Source organism: Ochotona princeps, unplaced genomic scaffold (assembly GCF_030435755.1).
Source record: "Ochotona princeps isolate mOchPri1 unplaced genomic scaffold, mOchPri1.hap1 HAP1_SCAFFOLD_574, whole genome shotgun sequence".
In the NCBI taxonomy this organism is placed as follows: domain Eukaryota; kingdom Metazoa; phylum Chordata; class Mammalia; order Lagomorpha; family Ochotonidae; genus Ochotona; species Ochotona princeps.
The window spans coordinates 3,362-29,124 of record NW_026697655.1 but is presented as its reverse complement, the minus strand read 5'-3'; the positions used below and the strand labels follow the sequence as shown (position 1 = coordinate 29,124).

Here is a 25,763-nt window from a genome sequence, read left to right as displayed (position 1 = left end):
GTGGCCCTACTGACTGCTGTCCAGGTGTACTTACATCCTGTTTATGCCCCCTTTTCACAGCATCACACGGTTCCCACACTCCTGGTTGTGCATTTATTCCCTGTGCCACAGATTCCCATAGTGACAACTTTTTTCCTCAGGCACCCCAAATTCATGCCCTCACCAGGCACAAGCACAGAGTGGCCCTGTGAATCCACCCAGGGTTGGGCATGGCCTGCTGGTCCAGGGCTCATCTCACCCTTCACCATGCCTACCCATGTACAGCAAGAACTGTCGGGCTTGAGTGTCAGTGTTTAATCCCGTGACAATGTGACAACTGCAAGGTCACGGGTGAAAGCTCAGGCACAACAGAGGAGGCATCCCCGACTTGTATTTCTGGCTCAATTCCAACCAACGTGAAGGTAGCAGATTCAGGATGTGCACCTGCGATGCAGTCCTCCCAGGGAACAGAGCTGTGCCTACATAATGTCATCACTCGTGTCCCGGAGACCGGTCATGTCACAGCTTCTGGCCCACAGCTGGCGCTGCAGCTCTCGGTCATATGTGACTGCCAAGGACCTCGCGTCCTTCTCGTTGTACAAGTAATGGCCACCAATGCCTTCCAGCTCAGGTGCCACAGCAGCATGCACAGAACTCCAGGCTCCTTCCTCAGGGGTCTGTGTGTGAGAGGGAGGGTGGGGGACAAAGAGGCAGGCTGAAGTGAGAAGAGCAGAAGACAAGACCTGTGGGGTTCATACACGTGTGGTCCTGGGCCACACAGAACAAGCACGGCACAGGTGCGTTGGCCATGGCTGCAGAGCAGGCTGAGCCAGGGAGGAATCTGACAGCGAGCACCTGCCCCCTCCCTGCCTCCTGACCCCCGTGACGCAGCTGGCAGACACGCTTCCATCCAAGCAGAGAAACCCGAGTTCCCACACACCCAGGGGAGGAAGCAGAGGCACAGCGGGCACTCAGGAAAGCTCAGGGTGAGGTTACCTGCTCCAAGAGCATGCTAACTGACATACGCACACACGCATGCACTAATAGGCTGATGCACGTTACCCAATGTTTACACACACACACACACACACACACACACACACACACACACACACACACGGTAATTCTCATGGACACAAGGCACTCATACAGTTGCCAACACACATACACGGGGTCTAACTCCCCTGCACATACATGCACTGCCAATGCAGATACATGTTTTTCCAATGTTCACATGCAGAAAGCTAATTCACATGCATCACCCCATGGATACAATGCATGCACACTCTTACACACATGCTCACACACACTCGATGGGCACACATATGCTGATTTCTGAGTGCATACACATATAACAATTCATATCCCTGCTACACACATGCACACACATGTACTCACATGCACACTCAAATACGTGTGCTCACATAAATATGCAGTATATATATACACACACTCAGGTACTCATTCAGAGGAACAGACTTGCTAATTAATATACACCCAAGATTCACTCATTCTTTTCACATGTACTGTCATCATGCTAATTATCGCCCATCAAAGAAGGGACATGGTATCGCAGTGGAGAGGCAGGGTGGGCATGATCAGGGGTGAGAGGCTCACATGTGTGCTGTCGCACCCTTACCCTAGCATGTACATAGTCACTTACACCCTCAGTGACATGTGCCAACATATGTATGCACATACTTGCATACACAGGATAGTGTTTGCTCAGGACTTACATACATCCTGCTGCTAACCCATGCATATACAGCATGCAATACCTAATGCTATGCAAACACTCAACGGGAGGCGTTCTACACGGCCCAGCTGAGGGAAGCCGACAAGGACAGCAACTTGTGCGTGTTCTGTACAGACTCAGTATGGGAGCACATAGTTCCCATCCATGGCTAGTTGAGTCCACCAATCACAATGGCCAGCCACATCTACACCAAGGGGAATCTGGTAGCCACAGAAACCCTGTCCTCTCCTGGGCTGAAACCTGATTTTCACCACAAAATCTTACAACAGTGCCTAGGAATGCAGAGGTTTGGTGTGGCTTAGCATCTTACCAGGTAACTGTGGCCGCTCATACACAAGTTCTCCCAAGGCCCCCCATACTCCCAGCAAGATACACCTGAGCCTTACTATGCAGCCACCCAGGGTACCATGTGGAGAACAGGAATAACTGGATCTTCATACAAGTGATTCTAGGACACGGTCGTTGCACCTGACCACGCCCACTTCCACCCCTGCCCACACTGATCAATAGTCCACTTCCATCCTGACACACTGATCAAGGGTCCACACCACCCCGAGGTGGTTTACCTTGAACAAGAGCCAGCCAAGCAGCTTCTTCACTACACGCGTGCCCCAGAACACATGTCTGTAGAGGTCTGTGTCGACCACCCCAGGGTCCACCACATTGGCCGTCACAGCACTGCCTTCGGCAGACAATTGGTGCTGTAGGTAGTAGGAGAATAGGACCAGGGCCAGCTTGCTCTGGGCGTAGGCACCATGAGGCGAGTAGCAGCGGCTGCAGGGGACAAGGGTGAGAATGTTGTGAGAAGAGCATGCTGGGCTCAGCTCACCCATCTTTGTCCCCACCTTCTCTCTTGCCCAGCATGCCAGGCCCACTCCACGGTCAATTCTCAACATGGAAATATACTACATAATGCAGAAATGCATGCAATGTCTAGTTTCATAGCAGGGCAATGGAAAACTCATGGAACATGGGTTGAGATGCTTGGGTGGAATGCAACCCACATGGAAATTCATGCATAGTTTTCCATGCACCTTTGCAAGACCCTCTCGCTCCTTGACAGGACTTTAACTGTTTGCTTGTTTGTTTTTCTTCTAAGCAGCTGTGCAGAGAACTTCATAATAGTTTTACCTGTGGGATGTGTGGGGCAGTCAGAGTCTGGGCATGCAGGTCGGGGATCTCAATGCTATTCTCCGCCCCACTAAAAGTTCCCTTTCTGGGACCCGATTCTCTGATTCCCGTTTGAGTCTGATCCACTCACAAGGGGCTGATTTCACAGTTCAGTCACCCACATTCCTCACATCTTACGGGGCTGGAGACCTTCCTTGGGCATTTGTAAGAATTCCCAACTTGGCATGTCATGTCATCAACTGCTACCGTCCAGGGGTTCAGCCATGGTGTCCGTGGGGAGGGCCTGGTTATTGAGGCGGCAACACCACCTCATTCAATCCCAATGGCCTCCCTCAGATCCATCCTCAAACGCCTCAGATTGGGAGATCCAGCGTCCAACACTGCGACTTTGGGGGGACACTTCCAACCACACTCCAGAGGTACAGAGGAATTACTGATTGCATAGAGATGTATTGATTAGGCAGGGAACTCTTGATCAGATAAAATCTACTGATTTGACGGACATTCATTGATTAGGGAACGATGTGTTAGCTAAGGTGCTGTTGATTACATAGGCAACTACAGAAATGTACTGATCTGATGCACATCCCTGGTTAGGCAGTGATCCACGGGTTAGTCAGGCATCTATTCATGGAGTAGAGATTTGTTGAATAGAGAAAATTTGCTAATTAGGCAGCCATGTACTGATGAGATGCAAATCTACTGATTAGAGTGTAATTATTGATTAGATAGACCTCTGTTGCTAGACACTGATTGATTAGGTAGACTTACTAACTGGATCAAGATCCACAGAGTAGAACATCACGCATGACACAACTGAACTTACTGGGTTATGTCTGCAACAGCGTGGAAGAGAGATTGCTGAAATGTACTGAAATGCCAATTCCTTGTCTCACTGGCCTTTCTCATCTCACCCCCAAAGATATATGAATGCCACCCCACAGAGCCCAGGTGCCCAAGGACAGGGCACACATGTCTGGGAAAACAGTGGCCATGGTTTGAGCCCTGGCTACCTTGGTCATCCCGTAGGGGCAGTGAACAGACACTAGGACAGGGGACACCTCGGTGCCTCCTGAGACACAGCCAGAACGCGGCTAGGACATGGCTGGGCCTGCCTGGTCACTCGAGCCTACCTGAACTGAAGGTCATCCATGTGCAACTGGCCGACGTAGTGGGTGGCCGACGACACGGTGACCACCCTGGCACTGTGGCTGGGGGAACCAGATGCTCTGAGGCTGTCCAGGAGGAGGTTGGTCAGGAGGAAGTGCCCCAGGTAGTTGAGGCCGAAATGCTCTTCAAATCCATCTTCTGTTGTCCTCTGAGGGACCATCATCACGCCAGCTGGGAAAAACACCATGTTTGCCAGGAAAAGGAAAGAGAGGGAGGGGTGGAGAATGGTGAACTCGTGGCAGTGGAATCAAAGCTTCACTTGTCCAACGATACCACTGTTACCTGAGTCGACAGCTACACCTAATTCGCTTTCTGCTCCAGACACCTTGGCAGTGGGTGCTGGGTGCAGTGGTTAAGACAGTGCTTGGGATGCCCACATTCTACACTGCAGGGCCTGGGTTTGAGTCCTGCCAACTCATCTCTTGACTCCACTTCCCAGTAATGAAGACTCTGCAAAGTGGCCAATGAGAGCTCAAGTCCCTAGGTCCCTGCTAACCACATGGATGACCTCAACTAAGATTTCCCAGCTGCCAGCTTTGGCCTGCTGTAGGCCTTCAGGGGGTGTGGACCAGCAGACCAAGTTCTCTCTCCATCTCTCCCTGTCTCACTTTGTAACGTCTACATATGCAGCAGTTACCACCATGCACTGACACATGCCTGAGAGGGACTCATGGATTTCAATAGTCTTCAGAGGTAGGCCAGATGAACAGTCTTGCTTTACAGAGAAAACAACAGAGGACAAAGAAATCACATATATTTGCACACTGCAATTATCGTAGGATACATCATGGGGACAAAACATCAATCCTGTGCAGTTACAGAAACTCTATCCATTTTCAGAAACACGAATTATGTTCTCACAAGAATGAACCATAAGTAATACCGAACTGGCTGTGTGGAGAGTCTACTATTAATGATTCTCTGCCAAGGTAAATCACAGGGCTCTCCCGTGACCTTGCCCAGCAAGATAGGAAGATGGAACCTGGTTCTACTCACAAATATATCAAATGTCTGAAATGCGAGCTTTCGCGAAAAAAAAAAACACCACAGATAGCAATCTTAAGTTAGAGAGAGAGAGAGAGAAAGAGAGAGAGAGATTGAGAGAGAGAAGCACAAAGCGTATTTGGCCTTGGGCTCTGGAATTCTCCTTGGGTGGACCCAGGTTGTGGGGTGAGGGCAGGAACTACATGAATGGGTTGATGCAATTCAGTGGGCTCCCAGAAGTGGAAGGGAAGGGGCCTGAGAAAATAACATCAGACATTCTGACCTCCACAGATCCGAGGTTTTGAAAGATGGAGAATGAAAGCATGAGGCACGCCAAGCCCAAGGGGGTATTTGTAGCATACAGACTTCCCTTTGCATCTTTTGGAAATGGGGCTGCGAAGGGGTCAAGTGGTGGGAAATTCCCAGAGAAGTCCAATCTACAATGTTCACTTCTCTGCATCCCATCCAGCCATGGGCTCACATTGCTGGATGCATTTTCTAGCATTTCAAAGAAGGGCTAGCTGTTCCACACTGCACTGGCCACCTCACGCTGAGCATTGATCCAGAGGGACCAGTGAGATTATCCTAGTAGGAAATTACCAACCGGTGTTCTCCAGAAGGCTCATGGAAGATGGACAGGATTGGGAGGAAAAAAATCTGTGCATGGATTTCACCAATGTTTTGTAGCAACATAAACTGAATGGCATCCCTCCGTGAGCTTTCAGAAGTGCCCTCATACTTCGGCATAGATACGTATGGCATGTATTATCATGATGAGAAACTGGAAAGATGTACATTTGTAAATTCAGCGTGGACTTTCACCACATTTTAAGTCTTTCTTGTCATCCAGAGGCACCAGCATTAGTGACCTGTGATGCCATGTCCCACACTGAGGACATGCAAACAGACACACATAATAGCCATGTTAGTACACACATAAGCATACATGCATGATTTCAAGAATACACAAAGTAGGGTTTTTAGAGTCCCCATCTCGGTTTGTCAAGCATGCCATGAGAATTTACAATGAAAAAAAACTGGACTTTGTAGAAGTATGTATGTCAATCATGTCTACCTCCCAATTCCATTAATGTTACAGAGATAGAGAAACCACACTGGGATGACAAGAAAGGCGAGGGAAGGACAGCATTTTCACGGGAGCTGAAATGCTATTTGGGCCTGAGTGACAGCCTCAGTCGAATGCCTCCTTCCTGGAAGATACCTGTTGTATTATATATGCAAGACAGAGATGTCCATCCGCTGGTTCACTCCCCCAGATGCCCAGGAGGCTGGTTCACTCCCCAAACTCCCAAAATAGCTGGTGCTGGGCAAGGCCCAAAGCAGGAGCCAAGGATGCTCTCCTAGACCCCAGGTGGCTGGCAGGGACCCAGGCAGTGAAGCCACCACTACTGCCTCCCAGGGTGCCTGTTCCCCAGAAGCTGGGATCAGGAGTAAACAAGCCAAGACTCCAACACAGGCACTGAGGTAAGGGGTGTAGGTGACTCAAGTGGCATCGAACACATTCCCCAAGAGAGGGAACTTTGGTTGGAGGAGTTGGTCTGTAGGCTCAGGGTGAGTCAGACGTCCACGCTATCCGCTGAGCTGAGGAAACTCTAAGCCAACTACTGACTACACAAAATGTATTACCACATCAACATGATTTCAAAGTGAATCCAAGTACAGAGACTGCTTGTGAGAGAAACCAAATGCATCCATGACCTGAGGCACTGGTTACGCAAGAACAGAGATCCTCGTGCAGACATTTAAGAGGATGCTATATTGCTGACACACTTGACTCATGAAACTGAGAGGTTACGTCTGCATCAAAGTTCACCCCCTGGCTCGTGGTGAATTCACAAGAACTTACCGTTGTTGACCAGGACATGCAGAGGGATCTCCTTTGCTTTGAACTTGTGCACAAATTGCCGGATGGAGTTCATGGACGCCAGGTCACAGTACAAAAACTCCACTGGGGAAGGAAGGAAAAACGTCAGGTTGCTGAGGCAACGGACATGATTTCCCAACAGGCCAATGTTGAATCCACTACGGATGTGCCATTGCAAAAGACAAGACAGGCACAATTATGTGGATGCACCTTAAAGTGACTGCCGCTGAGCCCCACCCTAGCTTGGGCCCCTACGCTTAGGTGCACACAGAGGCCATAACTCAGGGTTAGTCAACAGACTATAAATCAAGAGGGTGGGCTCTGTGTCTGTAGTTTTTCCATTACACAAGACTCGTTCTTGCTAGCAGAGAGCGAGCGAGCTCTTGCATCGCATCAACTGGTTCACTCCTCAAATGAACACAATGGGCAGAGCTGGACCAGTCTGAAGCCAGGAAGCAAGAACTTCTTCCACATCTCCCACCTCAGCACAGGGGCCCAAGCATGCAGTCCATCCTCCACTGCTTTAACGGGTGCATTAGCAGGGAGCTGCGTCAGAAGTGGAACAGCCGGGACTCAAACTGGTGCCAATATGTGCAGCCAGCATTGATGGGAGAAGCTGAATCCACTGTGCCACAACCCCAGTCCCAGTGCTTCCAGTTTTTATGAGTCCTATAAGCTACAGAGGATAATCACATAGTGTGTGTGGCTCTGGTCGCCTTTCTTGTAAAGTAAATGTCCAACACACCAAAGACAGATCTGAGCACAGCTGAAGTTGACTTTCCTGTGTGTCACATTTGCTACAATGAATGCTTTGAACCCCAGCTCCATCAGGCATCCTCACATTTGAGGTCCAGGATCCTCTCGGACCTACCCACTACTGTAGCTACCAGACGGCATCACAATGCCTTTCTAAAATACACCTCCCCAGTATCAGACAACATGCATCTTTCCAGCAGACATGGATGACGGTCAGATGGAGGACCTGGAGCTGCATAAACCTAACCAAGACCTGCAGAGGGAAGAGAATTCTCTGTGCATGGGAGCCCAGCCACTGCACCTGTCAGTTGGCTCCACCTCCAGTTCACACCCTAAAGAGAGAGAAAGGAACAAGTGGGAAACCTGGCTGTAGAAATGGAGGCCATTCATGAAAGCGTGAAAGGCTTGTTAACACCGTTATCTAGGATGAGGCATGTTCAGGAGCTAACAATGTTTAGACACTGCAAGACAGAGGCTTTATGTGTGGTATAGCAATCCAATCTAGGTCTTTAAACAAAAAGGAATATTCAAAACTTGCACTTTGAATTTTAGTCCTAGTTCATTTCTACTGTATTACAAACAGCCACAGCCTGGGGGGCAGGGCATGTCGCAAAAGAGTTTGCAACCGTTGTTGGGGGATGTGGAACCACTTGGGTAGGAATGCCCAGCCTATGGTTGCTCTTTCTCCTTAACAGTGCTTATGGCGGTACAGCAGAGAGGGAAATCCCACGCTACAGCCAGGAACCAGAAGAGAGGATGGAAGAACCGCCAGTGTCTTGCAGAAGATGCAACACCCATGGATTTCTTAAGACACTTAAGAGATGCTTCCACTTGCTTCTTGTTGGAAGGGTGGCAAAGATGCAACTGAATCAGAAGTGCAAACATCAAGGTTACATGTTAAATCCTCTGAGTTAAGTTGCAGACAAGACTCTTGGCTACCTTTCTGCCCACTCCTGGAATGGGCTTCTATTTTCTATGGTTTCAGAAACTGCAGTCCTAACCTGCACCAAGGCATGACTTCAAGGAAGGGGAATGGACACATGGCTTAGGGTAGCATGTGTTGGGAAATGTGAGCCCAGACATGGAGCTCTGAAAGCTGGGGAGGATGAAGTCTCAACACGCAGAACGCCCTAGCTCTCCATGGGTGTCAGGCCTTGAATGTGGTTGGCAAAAGGGTCAAGACCACTCACACAGGGGCTGCCTATGCAACGGACTCAGCAAGCCATGGCACATGCACACATGGATACATACATGAATAGACAGATACATAGATGTATAGATAGAGGGATAGATGCATGGATTTAGATGGATATACGTATGTATACATGCCTGTAGGACAGCTATGTGTGTGTGTGTGCATATATGTAAAATATATAGTATACTATGTGTTATATACATAGAGATATCTAGATGCATAGATTTATAGGTAGATGCACAGATGGGTAAATACATAGCAAGATAGATGGATAGTTAAATTAGAGAAATAAAATGCTAGTATGCGCTCATACAGAGGTGCACAACCATCACAATGCTGCTGGCCAGTATACAAGGAGCCCTCTTACCTGCCAAAAGCAAAAAGTCAAACCGACACAGAGATCCATTCTAGATCCCAAGTTTTAAAGGTTGCGGGGAGGAGGGGCTAGATTCGTCTCTCGGAATGGGTGTCAACAATGACCACAAACAAGAAGGCTTATTCTGCTTTGCCACAGCACCAGCCCCTATTATGAGGGTGTCATGACAGTCAGAATGAAGCAGCTTTTCTTGCTGGGGCAAATCAGCATTGCCTATCAGCTGAAGGCTGTACTAGAGCAGGGGCTGGATTCCCCGCGAGGAACAAAAACTTCTAACACTGTAAGACCTTGAAGATTCAACTGCAACCTCAGCTCCTTCCGGGGATTCTGCTTTGGGCTTATCCTGGAAAGCTTGGAACTTGCCAACTTCCTCAAGCACACAAGCCAAACCCTGCAACCAAACCTCCAGACACACTCACATATGACTGGTGTTGCATCTGGCAAAGATGCTGACTCTTAAGCCCTGTGGCATGCAGCTTAAACAAGAACATCCAACTCGCCCAGCAAATGTACATACGGCTGTTGCGGAAGGTCTGAGGTGGCTGCCAGCCCTTACAAGGTCCCATCTCCAACTGATGCTTCTAACTACTCAGCCCAACATTTGTAAGAAACAATGAGCCACCAGAGGAATGACGATGGCAGAACAGGGTAAAGACACGTATGAAAAGATGGAGAAACATCAGCCAGTGTGAAGCAGAGAGGGCACACTCCAGGACATAGCAGAGGACTGAACGACAGCAGAGGGGTACCTGGAGACTGACAGACACAGGAAAGCAGTGGACACAACGCTGTGGTGTTGCAGTGGCATTCAGCAAGCCACGATCTGAACTCCACCAGCAGCCGGAAATCCACCAGCAACAAGGTGGGAAGGGACATTCACTGGGAGCTCAGGAGGTGAACCCAGACAAAGAACTGCCTGTCCTGCTGGTCTGTTTGATTTGAGCAGGAGCAGAGACAGAGCAGCAGGCCTGAGATGGGCAGTGCGGGAACAGGGTGGATTTCACAGCCCAGTCTGCCCCCTAGAGCCAAATAGGACACCATTCTTTGTGTGTGTAGGAAGGCAAAGGTTATGGGACAGGACTGTGCATGCACTGACCTGGGAGTGAACTCATTTCTGACTCAGTAAACTGCAACTACGTGACTTCCTACAGGTTCCACCCAAGATAGGTCTGAGTAGCCCACTCTCAGACCTGATGGCTAGCCGATCAAGAACTCTAGCAGTGGCACATCAGGTGCCAATTTGTACAGTGTGCAAAAAACTTTCAGACTGCAGGGACAACAGTGGGCCCAGTCCCAATACAAGCACTCCAAAGTCGAACCACATATATTATAATTTTATTTGCATCTGTAGTTTGAGTCCAGTGATCTAGTTGGGGAGTCTCCCAAGAGACCTTGCGTGGGGTGATCTCAGACCCGACTCTTGTGTGCACCAGCCAGCGCAGGGTTGGGTTTGGTCCATCACCTGTACCAGTCAATGCACATATTGGTGGATCCAGCTGCCTGGGCAGTTCTGCCTCTAGCCCATTCTCTCACGCAAAAGGATGGGTCTTCACACACAACAGAGGGACATCTGTCACCCCAATAATCCCCACCAGACCACCAACAGCCTGGTTTTTTACTGTATCAACACATGCTAGGGCCTAGTCCTGTCCTGCATCTCATCTGGCTCTCATGCACACCCATGGGTGCTGTAACTTACCACAGCCCAACACGCACACAGATCCTGCCAACACATATGCTGGTGAGTACTATTACCTTGACCAGCCTGGCCCATCCCCTATCCTGGCTCTCATGCTCACCAGCCACAGCTGCAGCCCAGCAGAGGTTTGCCCTACATCCCCCTACCACACCTGCTCCCACCCCCCAGATCTTGGGTCTGCCAGTGGGTACTGCAGGGCAGCCTGACATGATTCATACTCTCTTGGTGCTTGTTGGCTCATACTGTGGCTTAGCCCAGCTGGCCTGCACCCATTCTGGCTCTCTCTCACACCCATGGGTATAGCTACCTAACCTGCCTGCTTCACTCCCAGATTCAGCCCAAATGCCATCTGATGGCTGCTGCAGATCTGCCTGCACTGGCCTCACCCAGTGCCAGCTCTCATGCTCACTGATGGAAGCAGTGGCCCGGCAGAAGAGCCCCCGAGTTTCCTCTACCCATCCTGCTCCCAGTTCTGGGTCCTGAACATGCCGGTGGGTGCGGGAGCCCAGTCTGAGATGGCCCACCCCCACACTCAGCATTTGCACAGCATGGTTCAGCCCAGCCTGCCACCAGTCCCAGCTGTTGCTGGCAAATGCAGCAATCTAATGTAGCATGACTCACTCCCAGCCCCTCTCTCATGTGAACTGGCCGGATGGTGTGGTTCAACCAAGACTGGCCTGCACCCTGTCCATGGCTGTCACGTGTACCAGTGTGTTCTGTAGGCTGGTGCAGCCCAGCTCAGACTCAGAGTCCCACGTATGCCGCTAGGTGCTGCAGCCCAGTCTGGCCTGGTTTGCCTTCAGCCCTGGATCTCGTGATCACCAGTAGGAACTGTAGCCTAACAGGGGAGTTTCCCCAGTTCCCTTACCAGGCCTGCTCCCAAACCCACAACTTGAGTGTGCCAGCAAGTGCCCAAACTGACATGGCCAGCCCCAGTCCTGGCACTCACCAGTGAGTCCTGTGGCCTAGCCCGATTGGCCCACACCCATCCATTCCAGCTCTTATTGGGAGGTGCTATAGACTAGTCCAGCCTGGCCCACCCCTAGACCCTGCTCTCATATGACCGGGCCGGTGCCACAGCCTAGCCCAGCCTTTCCTATAGCCATCGTGACTCTCGTGAGCACCAGCAGATGCTGGAGCCTAGCCCAGTCTGGCCCACTCCCAGACCCAGCTAACGCACATGCTGAGGTATTGCAGCCTTGCCCACGTGGTCTACCCACAACCCGGGCTCTCACGCTCACCAGTGGGAGCTGCAGGCTAACAGGGGAAGGCTGACCTCCTTTACGAAACTTGGACTTACACAAGGTGTGGCTATGATGTGTCTTTGGATTTGGGATTCAACCTGTATTTCACTCCTACAATGAGGTTAACGGTTCAGTCACATTGAATGTGATAATGTCACGGGGCAGCAGAGGTTGTGCATAAATGACCCTACACTATATATTTTAGAATTTGAAGGCCATACGTTAGAGTTAGGGTTAGACTCTTTGCTCTAAAGATGACAGCATTCATCAGCAGAGAATCAGCCAAGAGCAGTGGGAATGGTGGTGCCGTAGTTCCGTGATGATAAAGCAGCCATACAACTCTCCCTGGGAAACATGTGCATTAGGAAATGAGCCTCATCAAGAGATGGTTCAGACAGTGGAGTCCCTGTGGATGAAACCCACATAGAAGACATCAATTCAGTTCTCAGCTGTGGTGGACAATGGCGGAGTGAATCAGCAGACTGGAAGGCTCTCTCCCTCTCTCTTGCTTTCACTCTCTGTAAACAACATCAACAGGCATAAAGAGCCACACATGGGACTTAGCTATTTTTCTCGAGTCCTGGCTGCACTATTTCTGATCCAACTTCCTGCTAATGCATCCTGGGACACATCCAGAGTTGGATCCAGGACTTGGGTCCCTGCCACCCACATGGGAAGTCTGCATTGGATTTTAGGGCTCATTCCAGCTTCAGCCTGGCTGGCCCTGTCTGTTACAGCAGGCATTTCAGGGAGTGAACCACTGGGCAAAAGAAGCTTCTCTCTTTCCTCTCTCCTTCCTCTCACCTTCCTCTCGTCTTCTCCTCTCGTCTTCTCCTCTCGTCTTCTCCTCTCGTCCTCTCCTCTCCTCTCCTCTCCTCTCCTCTCCTCTCCCAGTGCCTACCCCACAAAATGACAAAGTTGCGTGACCCTAGCCTAGCACTTGTGATGTCATTTCCTGTTAGGCTCTCACTTCTTGTTCTGCCAAGGGGTCTGACATTCTCCAAAACTACAAGAAGCACACAGGCAGCTCCTCCCAATGCCAATCAGCCCACGGCATTTTCGTCCCTGCACCTCATCCCCAGCCAGGGTCCTTGGGAAGAACGAGACCCTCCGTGATAACCACAATGTCAGCCATAGCCCCATCACCACTACCTTTGTCATTCAAGGTTGCTTCTTGAATTCTTCGGACAACGTCCCGGGCTTTGCTATCATTGTTTCCAGCTAAGAGGAGAAAGAAAAACATATGATTACCAGCAAGGTCAGCGCCACTCAGGCTGATCCAACAGATGGATGGAATAGAGGCCAATTCAGGCAGGTGCCACTAGGTGTTCAGAGATTTCTCTGGTTATTGGAAAGGCAGAGAAAGCCCCCACGCTCTGCTTTGCTCCCCCAAATAACGCCAACATGGTAGGATGTGCAACGCTAAAGCCAGGAGCCAGGAACTCCATCCAGGTCTCCCACGTGGGTGGCAGGAGCCCAATTACTTGGGCCATCCCCTGGTGCCTCCCAGAATGGGCACAAAGCTAGAACCGGAAGTTAATTCACCTCAGCACAGGGGTGGCAAATGGCAATGGAGATAGCTAGGAATTCACTGGTTCTGGTCCCATGGACAGAACCATCCCGGCAAGACTTGAAACATGAAAGAAGTAATGTCATTTCACTTCCTAAAAAGCACTAAGAGAGTGAAGTCCAATAGGGCGTATAAGCTGTTATTGTCCAAGAAACTCTATCGGAACTTAGCCACACACATCCCTTTAAGTACTGTCTCTAACCGATTTTCCCATAGGAAGAAAAGATTGCATCATTAGCAGAGAAACTGTGGAAATACTGATCTAGCTCATGACCTACAAAGTTTACTGATCCCTGGTCTCCACCTTAAATAACAGCAAGATGGAAGAAGAATGAGCTGCCAACAAAAGAAAAATGGGAAGCAATCAGAAGATAACGTGAACATAAGCTAACAATGAATCACTGGTGGATTCCTAGCAACAGAGAAGTTGTTGAGTCAGATCCAAGTTACAAACAAAATGCATCGGCAAGTTATTGATGATCCTTTCAATATGGATAACATTGAGGAAAAGAAATTTCAAGTTGGAGACACTAGGTTCTGATTCTACGTTTAATGCAAAACCGCACTAACTGTCCAACAATTACTTTTCATTCCATGACATGGAGCCAACTGTCAGACTAAATAAAAACAAAATGATGTTGCCACTCTCTGGGATGTGTACAAATATCCTCAAAGTCAAACACAGGAGACTGGTATCCAGGAGTGATTGCATTTGACTTGCAGGGTTAAAAATACCAACCCAGGCCTGGTGCCGTGGCCGAGCAGCTAAAGTCCTCACCTTGAACGCGCCAGGATCCCATATGGGCTCCAGTTCTAATCCCGGCAGCCTCACTTCCCATCCAGCTCCCTGCTTGTGGCCTGGGAAAGCAGTCGAGGACGGCCCAAAGCCTTGGCACCCTGCACCTGTGTGGGAGACCCAGAAGAGCTCCTGGCTCCTGGCTTTGGATTGGAGCAGTACCGGCCGTTGAGGTCACTTGGGGAGTGAATCATCGGACGGAAGATCTTCCTCTCTGTCTCTCCTCCTCTCTGTATATCTGACTTTGCAATAAACAAAGAAAATAAATCTTTAAAATAAAGCATCAACCCATAGCAAAAGATGAACATGGCAATCACAGTCTCTGCAGGAAGGAAAACTCAGGGAGTGTGAGGATGGGGGGGGTTTCCTCTTTGTCTCCCAGGGGACAGGGAGCGCTATATCTGTGGATATTCTCCCTGCTCACCAGAAAAGGAATGTCACGCAGATGAGATGACGGGTCAACCACTTGGGTCGATGTCCCCGAGAGGAGAACCAGCTTGCACGCTTGGTTCTCACGTTTGCCGCAGCTCTTGCTATTGCAGACATTTGAGAAGTAAAAGGCATACATAAAGAGGCTTTCTGTCTTCTTTCCTATGTGAATGGACAAGCAAGCATGCGATCTGACATCTACAATGCAGCCAAGCATCTGACTCCTCACCTATGATGACACGCATCCCCAGACGTGCCAGCTGCTTTGCCGTGGCATAGCCGATGCCTTCAGTGCCTCCAGTCACGATAGCTACACGGTCGGGCTGCTGAGGGAAAACTGAAAAATGAGGGAAAACACAGGTTGAACACAACACAGGCACAGGCGGTGGATCTATGTAGATGCTATACAAGTACTACACTCACAGACACGAGGAACACTCAACTTTTTGCCTAATAGAATCTACCGGGAAACAGAGACAAGAATGCACGTGCTGTCTGCAAAGTATCGTTGGAAGTCATTCACTACTTTGACCAATATTATTTCACTCACCCCCAAGGTGATTTGCAAAGGTTGGTATTAAGCACCTGCTTACTGATTGGTCTTTTTTAAAGCCCTTTAAAATTTTATCCAGGTGCATTTATCTATATAGTTGTGTTTACCTGGGCAGGTGCACATGTGCGCCCACCTAGGTAGACAAGCCTACCTGGGCAGGTGTGTTTACCTGGGCAGGTCCACATGTGTATGCGCTGGGCAGGTACGTCTGCCTTGGTAGGTGAGTCTTTTCCAGCCTCAGCATGTGAATGTAATCTGATGAGGACTTTCTCCTGAGGTAACAAGGACTGAGCCCAAGGCTTCTGGCAGATGCCCAAGGACCCTGCTGGGACTCCAACCTTGGTCACAGTAGGAGACTGGAAGGGGTGTCTTGACATGGGGTCAGTGCAAAACCCTAGTGTGAAGCACCTTGTCACCACCAGCACAGGGATGATGATTCAGTCATACAATCATCGGGGTGCCGTACGCCCTGGCCATGCAAACGAACTGACAGGACAGGGACAGAAAGATTAACATCAGGGCTGACACTGCAGCACAGCAGGTGAAGCCATGGCCTGTGAGGCCAACATCCCATGCGGGCACTGGTTGGAGTCCCAGCTGCCACACTTCTGATCCAGGGCCCTGGTAATGCACTTGGAAAGCAGCCGGTGACAGCCCAAGCCCTGTTTCCCAGTCTCGGTTTCAAGAAAATGGATGGGAATGCGCTGTGTTGCACACATCATTCTTGAGCACAAATGTGAGTTCAGAATATCCCAAACATACTCCATCTCCTGGTTGCCATGAGCCCCTCGACCACATACGTCTCAATCCTCTCCCTCCTCCCCAATACACACATAGCACCAGAGGGGTTTCTTTGGCCCCTTTTCCTGCTGGGCTGGAAATTACTCAGAGTGAGACAGCTGTGCCCAAGAGAGAGAAAACCAGCTGTGACCGAGGACTGGAAAACGTGATCAAAAGGTAAAAAACACCTCCCCACATTGTCAAACATTCGCCTGGTGGGCAGGTCTGAAATCCGGCCCACTGAGTCTCAGAGGGGGCAGATATAGTTCATTGTTTTCTCTGGCTTCTCAAACCAGACCCAAATTCAATTTCTTCTTCTTCCTTTTTTGAATCATTTAATCATTTAGGAGACAAAAATACAGAATATCCCATCTGCTAGTTCACTCCCCAAACTCCCACAACAGTTGGTACTGGGCCAGGCTGAAGCTAGGGGCTGAATCCCACCCTGGCCTCCCCTGCGGGAGACAGGGACCCAAGGGCTTAAGCCCCTGTGGCTTCCCAAGGGTGCCTTAAGCAGGAAGCTGGGATTAGGACCCAAAGCACAACACTGCAGTATGGGACGCAGCAGCTACATCAAAGGCCCTCTTCAGAGAAATCAGAAATAATTCTTCACGTTGCAAAATTCTTTCTTCTCCTAAAACTGTCACGATGACAATGCTTCCTCTCCCCACCCCGACTACAAAAGGGAAAAAACAAAACAAAACAAAAAAACACAAGTTCAACCATTTTGATGTCAATAAGCTGCCTCCCTTGTGACCGAGTTGGGAACCAGGCCCCTCATCAGACCCCAAAACACCCTCTCCATAGTGAGAAGCTGCACAAAGGCAGAATGAAAGGCTCATTCTCAAACACTGCCCTACCCCAAAAACGTGTGATTTTGAGGAAAGTAGACCTGGTGGGCACCAAAGGGATCCAAAAACCAGGAGCTTAGGATGGACGCTGCCCCTCTGAAGGCTGAGAACCTATTTCCCGCCCAGCCCTGGGTGCTTCTGAGTGACTGAGCGAGGTGCAAGGAGGTGGGATACTTCTCACACAGTGGCACCCCCTAATCCGGTCAGAGGTGGTGAGGGGTGGGGGAGAAGGCGGGGCTAAGAGCACAGAATGGCGCCTCACTCATCCATGAAGAGCCCAGGACACGCAGGGAAGGAGCTGGGGTTGCCAGGGAGACTGGCATCCCTCTCGTCCAGTCAGGTGGCGAGGGGCAGGAAAGAAGGTGAAGTTCTCATCCCAGACTGGCCCTTCCCTCCTCCAAGGAGAGGCAGTGGAAAGAGCAGGGGGTCAGGAAAAGGCGGGGTTCCAGCTGAACACTGGCACCTCTCTCATCCAGTCAGAGGGACCCAGGGGTGGGGAATTCAGCTCAGGAGAGACGACGATTGGTTGCCAGCCACACAGCCAAAGACATCGCACCTACAACTTTTATTCCCCCCCCCCCAAAAGGGGAGGCCCGAGACGTGAGGAGGGGGTGTTCCTCCTTCTGCCTGTCTGGCCTGCCAACCCCGTGGGTGGCCTCGGGGGTCACCCCCAGGGCCCAGTGAGTCACCATTGTCCAGCAGTGACACCCCCGAAGTCGCTGTCCACCACGTCCGCCGGCCGCCACACATGCTCATGGCCCACTCTCCACTCTGCTTCCTCGTCTTCCTGGTCCTCCTCAACTCCAGCCTGGGCACTGCATGCGTTCTCATAGAGGAACACCTGGCGGTCCACGTGCGTGGGGGTCAGCCAGTTCCTCTTGGTGCTCACCGTGTGCTGCGCCACAGGGCCAAAGAGGCGCGCGGGGGGCATGCGCGTGGCGGGCACGCACCAGTACTTCTGCACCACGCGGTGCAGAACAGGGAAGAGCAGGAGGCGCTCGGACCACCAGCGCAGGGGGTCTCCACTGAGCGCCAGGGGCTTCTGCGCCTTGAAGTTGCTCAGCTCCTCCAGCACGTGGGCCTCCCACTCCTGCTCCTCATCCTCGCCGCCTGCAGGGTGGAAGATCTCAGCAAGCATGCTGTGGACCACGAGGCTGGGGGGTGGCGGTGGCGGCGGTGTGGGCGGCTTCTTCTTCCCCGGGGGCTCCTCCTCCTCCCCCCCCTGTGGTGGTGGCCTCAAGTCCACATTGTGGGCCGAGTCCAGCAGCGCCCTGAGCTCCTGTGCCACGCGCAGCTCCACGCCTTGCCTCTCGGGGCCGGACAGGAATGGCAGGTGCTTGTAGCGCGGGTCCAGGAAGCTGGCCACGTTGAGGAACTGGTCCACCTCAGGCACCTCCTGGTACGCGCAGGCCAGCTCCTGGGCGATGACCTCCTTGGCCATGCCCAACTCCTTCAGGTCCGTCTCCCGGACACGCAGCGTGGAGCTCTGCAGCATATGCAGCAGCGGCTTGAGCATGCTGATGGCGGGGAGCTTGGAGGCGGCCAGCGTGGCACCCACTTGCTGAAAGGGCCGCAGCAACTCAGCCAGCCCCTCCAGGGTGGCCCACTCGGCAGGCTCCAGCATCAGGTGGTGGTAGCCACTGTCTTCCCCGAGCACGCCTGCGATGGCCAACTGCTGCTCCAGCAGGCGCTGCAGCATGGCCAGCGTGCGGCCCCAGCCGCCCACACGGTCGCTGACCAGCAGGTGCTGAGCCGCCATGCCCAGCTGCTTCTGCTTGGCCACGAGCATGCCCACGGCGGCGGGCACCTTCTGAAAGTAGTCCAACAGCTTGCGGCACCTCTCCAGCAGTGCCGACAGCCGGGGCAGCTGCAGGGCCGCCTGGATGGCCACGTGGAAGGCGTGGCCCAGGCACGGCACATGCACGGGGATGTCCAGCAACGCACAGGCCTGCGTGATATCCTGGCCACGATCCGTGGCGGCCCCCGAGAGCTTGTTGCTAAGACCCCACTCAATAAAGGTTTCATACAATGACCTCGTCATGGCTTCTGCTGCATCCTCTGGGGGTATCTCGAACGTCTTTAAGCACCAGGACCTCACCGACAGGGAGCTTGGAGGGGTGCTGACGGTGAGGAAGTGCACCGCCAGGGTGACGTAGGTGCGATTCTGGCTAGGGCTGTGCCACATATCTGCACAGATGCCACACCATGACACCCGTGCCACCTCCTCCAGGATGACCTCCCGGATGGCACTGTACCTCTCAGGCAGGGCCTGGGTGGTGAAGTACTTCCGGCTCGGCAGCTGGTACCTGGGGTCAGCCGTGTGCAGGAGGAGCTGGAAGCTGGGTTCGTCCACAATGGAGGCCGGGTAGAGCCCCTCAGAGATGAGCCGGGCCACGGCCGCCGTCAGCTCCTGCTGCTTGGGGCTGTCGTGGCTGTATCTGGCCACGCTGGCCGTGGGCCCATCCTGAGGGAGTGGCTGCTGGGAGGACGAGTCCGGCTTGAGCTTGGAGAAGGCAGTGGCAAAGGCCCCCCGCATCTGTTCCGTGTTACTCTTGACCAACTCACAGAACTCCTCGGGGTGGTTCTTCTCCAGGTGGTAGGAGAGATTGGAGGTGTTGCCTGAGTAGGCGATCTGGGCCATGCAGATCCGACAGGAGATCTTCTTCCACTGCAAGATGCATCCATCGGCGTCGGCGTCAAAGCCAAAGTATTTCCACACCTTGCTCTTGGCGCGGGGATGGGCCACCAGCTTCAGGTCCGCCTGGGAACCTTCCGGAGCTTTGCTCTCCATGGCGCCTTTGGCCAGGGCCTGCCGCCTGGACCACAGTCCCTTCATTGGTGACCACCTGCTAGGAAGCAGCGAGATAAACACAGTGTGAGAAGGCACCAAGGCACATGTGGGAAAATGTGGGAGAGCCGGGCCGGTCCCGTTTCAGGGGAGACTGCTTGCACCTCACAGCATCCCGGGGGACCCCTCACCATCACTGTGGCAGTTTCAGAGCTGGCGAGAGCAAGAAGCTGCACCCAGTGCCACTGCTGCCTTTGACAAATTCAGCACATCCACGGAGCAAAAGCAGCCCTGGGCGTGGCTACAGAGGCTGCACATTTGGCTAAGAGGCACCAATGTGGCAATGCAAAAAGCACCTGTAAAGGCACACCTGCCTCAAGCACTGCACGTTGCACGTTTCGCACATGTGCACGTGTGAGCTGTGAACACGGGGGAATAACTGCGGCTTTGCCAGTGCACCTACTCTCCCTAAATGTGGTCCTAACCGAGGGCACAGTGGCACCTCTGCCATGTCCATCAGCATTTGGCATCGTCACATGGCCTTGTGTAACATTATCAGCATTCTGGTTACAGAGATATGAATGGCCCAGAGGGCGGTCTGCCTGCGGTTCCTGCTGCAGCTGATGGCTCAAACGTTCCAGAACTCTAAGCTACCACGTTGGACTGGGACCGAGAAGCTGCAAAGCAAGCTGGGCATTCTACAAATTGCAGTGACATGGGCCTGGCGTGGTAGCTCAGCAGCTAACGTCCTCACCTTGCATGCACCGGGATCCCCTATGAGCACCAGTTCTAATCCCGGTGGCCCTGCTTCCCATCCAGCTCCCTGCTGGTGGCCTGGGAAAGCAGTCGAGGATGGCACAAGGCTTTGGGACCCTGCACCTGTGTGGAGACCAGGAAGAGGCTCCTGGTTTCAGATTGGCTCAGCTCTGGCCGTTGCGGTCACTTGGGGAGTGATTCATCAGATGGAACATATCCCTCTCTGTCTCTCCTCCTCTCTGTGTATCTGACCTTGCAATAAAAAAAAAAAAAAAAATCTTAAAAAAAAATGCAGTGACATTGACAGGCTTTCAATTCCCAACATTCAGTAACAAACATTCCCGCTTTCTGATTATTGGGGTTTTTCTTCACGGCCTACCGCAACTTATTTCACCGATGGCCATTGCTATTCCTACCAGATATCTGAGAGCTGAACCTTATTCAGGAACAAGTTCTTTGGAAATGCAATGAAGGATGGGATCTGAAGCCAAGGAGCATGAGACCTTTAGGAGGAATGGTGTGCACCAGATGTCATCAGCAGAAGGAACCTAGGATACAGGAACCTATCCTGGGGTCTCCGCAGGAAACGCAAGCTAATAACATCTTCATTCCCAACTCTGGCATCTTGGGGACTACTAGCGCTGTGGTATGATAGGCTAAACCTCTGCTGGTGGTGCTAGCATCCCACAAGGGTGCCAGTTCAAGTCCCAGCTGCTCCATATCCAATCCAGTTTCCTGCTGATGTAACTGAGGAAGCAGGGGAACATGGCTCAAATCCATAACACCTTGCACTCACATGGGAAACCTGGAAGAGGCTCCTAGCTCCCAGCTTTGGAAGGGCCCAGCTCTGGCTGAAGTGGACATTTAGAGGGTGAACCAACCTCCAAGGAAACTCCCACAGTGAAGGTGAGAGGATAAAAGGTGTTAGGTGATGTCCACATTGCCATAGACGAAGACTTCCTCACAGATCACTGCATCACGGCGGCATGTGGGCTTTCTGCCAGCCAAGGCCCCCCAGAGGTCGGGCCAGATTCTCGAGCGCTCCTGGATCCCGGTCAACTGGCTTCCCAGAGGTGGGACAAAGGCTCTAATCCCTTTGATACACTCTAGCGTTCTCTCTGGTGCCATGATTTCACTAAGCTCAGAACACAGAAACCCATACACCAACCAGGACTTCAGGACCAAGGATACGGCCTTTTAAGTGCTACCCAAATTACATGGCATAACACCCTGAGACCTTCCTGTCTTACTGTCACCACCACCACCACCATCAGCATCACCATGGTCACCATCACCCCTTCATGGGGATCCCATCACCGTTAGCATCACTATTGGCATCACCCCATCAGACACCACCACAACCAATATTACTACCACCTCATATGACATCATCACCATTACCGTTGTCACCACTCCCTGCATCGTCGTCATCATCATCATCATCATCATCACCACCACCACCACCACCATTATATACGTTCCCTGAAAGAGGTTCTGGTATCTGGAACAATGTTCTCTTTAGTCTAGTATGATTACTGCCATTAATTGTGTTCGTCGTGATTATGTCAGCAGAGGTGGAATAATCAATTATCAGTACCGTGTTAGCCCTCAGTTCCTGGAAGATGGATTTACATTCAAACAGTATTATCACCGCTGTGATTATTTGGGCAGAAAGAGTTGTCATCCCCTAGAACAAAGTTTCCTAACCCATCATTAACCATCGCTGACTGGAGGCGGCCCTGTTTCCTGAAGCATTTCCATCTGCACAGCACAGAGCCCCAGGTGTCACTGCAAAGCAGTTCTTCTCCGGACATTCCTAAGGGGTAGCCCCAGTGTCCTCCCAGGTGTCACACAAGGTCCTGTGTGCTCCAATTCTGCATCTGTGCAGTGAGCCACAGGATCCCAGGATTTTGAGCAAAACAATGGATTACAACACAGAAGAGAAAAGATGCAGTGATGGACAGCCCAGCTGCTTTCGACCCAGCGCTCACCAAGAGGGGCTGAGCTCAAACCCTAAACCATGGCTTATCCCAAACATTATGAAGTTTTGGATAACAGCACTTTTCCACAGAAACATCATAGACAGGGTAGGTGTTTGGCACAGTGATTAAGACCCGGCTTGTGATTCCCACTTCCTAGATCCCAAGGGTCTGGGTTTGAGTCTCAACGTCGCTTCTGACTCTGCTCCCTGCTAATGTGCACCTGGGAGGTAGCAGAGTAGGGCTCAAAGACTTGGGCCCCTGCCACCCACACACATGCAGGAGATGTGGAGACAGTTCCAGGCTCCTGCTTTGGCCTGGAACAGCCCTGGATGTAGCAGGTATTGCAGGAGTGAATCACAAGATGGAACATTCTAAGTCTATCACATAAAAATGAAAATCAATAAAAAGCAGTAACTTTAACAAAATGACAGGCTTGTGGTAAAAAATTGAATGAAGCAGAAGGCTGGGCTTTTCAAAAACTCATTGTCATGGCCAGCACATTGGCTCAACTGACTAATCCTCCACCTCCAGGCGCAGCAATTCCGCATGGGTGCTGGTTCCTGTCCCGGCTGCTCCACTTCCCATCCAGCTCCCTGCTGGTGGCCTGGAAAAGCAGCAGAGGATATGGACCAAGTCTTTGGGACCCTGCAGCCATGTGGGAGACCCGGAAGAAGCTCCTGGCCCTGGCTCCTGGCCAGGCTATTTTTTTCATCATATCCATTTCCAGGCCTCCCGTGTATATGAGTTTACGCTCAAATTACCTTATCTCTTCATAATTTTTCACATCAAAATTAACTTGCCTTTTCCTTCCATTGTTTCCTCCCACAAACTTCCAAAAGTATGCTTGTGTTCTCGTGAAATCTGACCAGGAGACGCACCTCACCATCTGCTCATGGGGTTATAGCCTTAAGAAAAAGAACCATGTCAAACACTGTCCCTCACACAACCTCTTCGTTTGCTGGTCAACCGCCAGAAATTATGGCCACGCCATTCATTTGTCATTAGCTTCTGACATCAAACATCGCAATTTTCCAATCCCAGGAATCGTAGACATGGGCCTCCTACGACCTATGGCGTCAGCAGGTGCTGGTTTTTCTAGCTTTTATTTTTTTAAGTCATAAGTGGAAGGAACCACCAAGCAGCGGTTCACAGAGCTCAGGCACCCATCCAATGGATTTGCCTCGAAAACAAACATAACCTCCCTCGAGTGATCACTGCCTTCGGCACCACAAAGCTTTCCAGAGGTGTGCGTGGAATTGTTTCCCTGAGGCCGCCACTGCGAACAGAGTAATTTAAAGAGCTGGTGGGAAACGGTTACAAGGTAGGTTTAGTTTGGGTGCAAAAGAATTAGGGGGCACGCAGATCCATTCACGAACCCTGTGAAAGAGTCTTCCCTGGACCAGATTTCCAACTTCTTTTGCACCCAGATGGTGGCTACTATGGTAACCGGAGAAGGGCAGAGTTGGCCTCCAACCAGACCCAGAAAGGGTGGCAGCAGAATTCCGGAGCGCCCCTCAGGCTGTGAAACCACCAGGGTTGCACCAATGAGGGGCACAGACCCATATCCCCCCACCAAATAAGGGCCGAGGCGACCCCCTGTTTTGGCTTCAGTGTCAAGGAGAGTTTTAAAAGCCCCTTCCCCATCTTTTCCGCACTCTTCTTCCTCTGCAGCTCACTCCTTCCCGCCTGTCCTTTCTGCTGCACGGGGAAGGGAAGCCCGTGACCGTGGTTCTGAAATAAAGGCCATCTAAATTCTTTCAATATATTTGGCTGAGTTATTCTTTCCCTAGTGGTCGGCGAATCTTAACATTTTGGCGAGCAGCGAATCTAACACCGGAGAAACTGAACTTTCAGAGACAACTTCCATGGAGTTTGCAAAACGCAGCTTCCAGACTTGAGAGTTTTAGCACAAAGTTAAAAAAAAAAAAATCTTATTTCCCTCCTCCCCTGATACCTTCGCTTAGGGGAATCAACTGTGTATATGGAGCTCGCAAATGCGTCACGTGTGGAAAGTCGACCTCTCCACCCCCCACACCCACCCCCGCAAGGACTTGGTCAGAGCGGAAACCCGCTGCCCACACCACCAATTTCATGTCCACGTCTCACAAGCTGATCGAGTTTTCCCACCAGTTTCCTGAAAACACACCCCCGGCCGGAAGTGACCTGCCATGGAGAACGCCCTCTCTCCCCACTGCTGGGCACACACCCTGCCTCCCGGGGAAGGGCCATCTTCCCGGAGGCGCAGTGAGTCTAGGGGTGCGGGGCACGCGGGCCCAGGGCACTAAGGCCATCGCCCTGTGGGACACGCGGGAGTCTTGGAGTAAGACCCCGGCCCACGGCAGGTGGTATGTCCCCGGGTCAGGGCGCGGGGCTTGGCCGGGACCCATAGGGGGAGCAGCGCACGCCCGAAGCTCTGCCAGCCCGGCTGCTCCAGCGACCCCCGCCCCTTGGGGCGCAGCCCGCGCCCACCCGGCCCCGCCTCCAGGCGCCGGCCCGCCCACCCCGCCCCGCGAGTTTCTGGGAGAACCCAGCGCGCCCGGGCCCGGCGCCGTGGTCGCTGCCGCTCGTGCGCCCAGCTGCCCCGTTTTAAAACCCCACTCTGCTCCCCGCGCCGCACTCCCGCCGCCGGCTGACCTGGCTCCGGGAAGCCCCCGCAGCAGCGACGCAGCAGCTGCGCCAAGATCACCGCTGCTCCCGCCGCGTAGACCCGCAGGGCGGCCAGCGCCACGGACAACAGCGACATGGCGGCCCCGACCCCGCCGCTTCCGCGCCACCCGCCCGCCTGCTAGCAGGACTTGGCGCTGCGCCACCGGAAGGCCCGACGCGCCGCCCCCGGCCCGCCCCCGCGCCCGCGCGACCCCAGCCACGGCCTGCAGAAGCCCGCGTTCCGCGGTGCCCCTGCCCACTGCCCCGCCCGGCCTTCCGCCCTGAGTGCGGACCCGGCCTGGCCCGGCGACCCCTCTTCAAACCCCGCTGGGACCCACCCCCTCGCGGACTGCTGGCCGCGGCCTGTCCGCCGGTCCTTCCCCACAGCCCTGCCGCTTTGCTGTCCAGGTGTGGGGTATCCGGCCTCGGCCGTGGAC

General features: G+C 52.3%; 2 protein-coding genes across 3 annotated transcripts; both read right to left on the bottom strand.

Annotated features, from left to right (window-relative positions):
- Positions 1 to 278: 278 nt before the first annotated feature.
- On the bottom strand, positions 279 to 25,446 carry LOC131479019 (dehydrogenase/reductase SDR family member on chromosome X-like). The gene is made up of 7 exons (XM_058659664.1): positions 25,315 to 25,446; positions 15,200 to 15,307; positions 13,328 to 13,396; positions 6,888 to 6,989; positions 4,000 to 4,207; positions 2,302 to 2,509; positions 279 to 656 (listed from the first exon to the last, which is right to left on the bottom strand). The coding sequence occupies exons 1-7, from the start codon at positions 25,421 to 25,423 to the stop codon at positions 459 to 461; spliced, it is 1,002 nt and encodes a 333-aa protein (XP_058515647.1). The 5' UTR covers positions 25,424 to 25,446; the 3' UTR covers positions 279 to 458.
- On the bottom strand, positions 17,730 to 25,446 carry LOC131479018 (E3 SUMO-protein ligase ZBED1-like). 2 transcript variants are annotated; one of them, XM_058659662.1, is made up of 2 exons: positions 25,315 to 25,446; positions 17,730 to 20,000 (listed from the first exon to the last, which is right to left on the bottom strand). In XM_058659662.1, exon 2 carries the CDS (start codon positions 19,988 to 19,990, stop codon positions 17,840 to 17,842), a length of 2,151 nt encoding a protein of 716 aa, XP_058515645.1. In that variant the 5' UTR covers positions 19,991 to 20,000; positions 25,315 to 25,446; the 3' UTR covers positions 17,730 to 17,839. The 2 variants fall into 2 exon arrangements, with proteins under 2 accessions (XP_058515645.1, XP_058515646.1); XM_058659663.1 differs by having other exon boundaries at positions 17,730 to 20,003; positions 25,315 to 25,441.
- Positions 25,447 to 25,763: the final 317 nt, after the last annotated feature.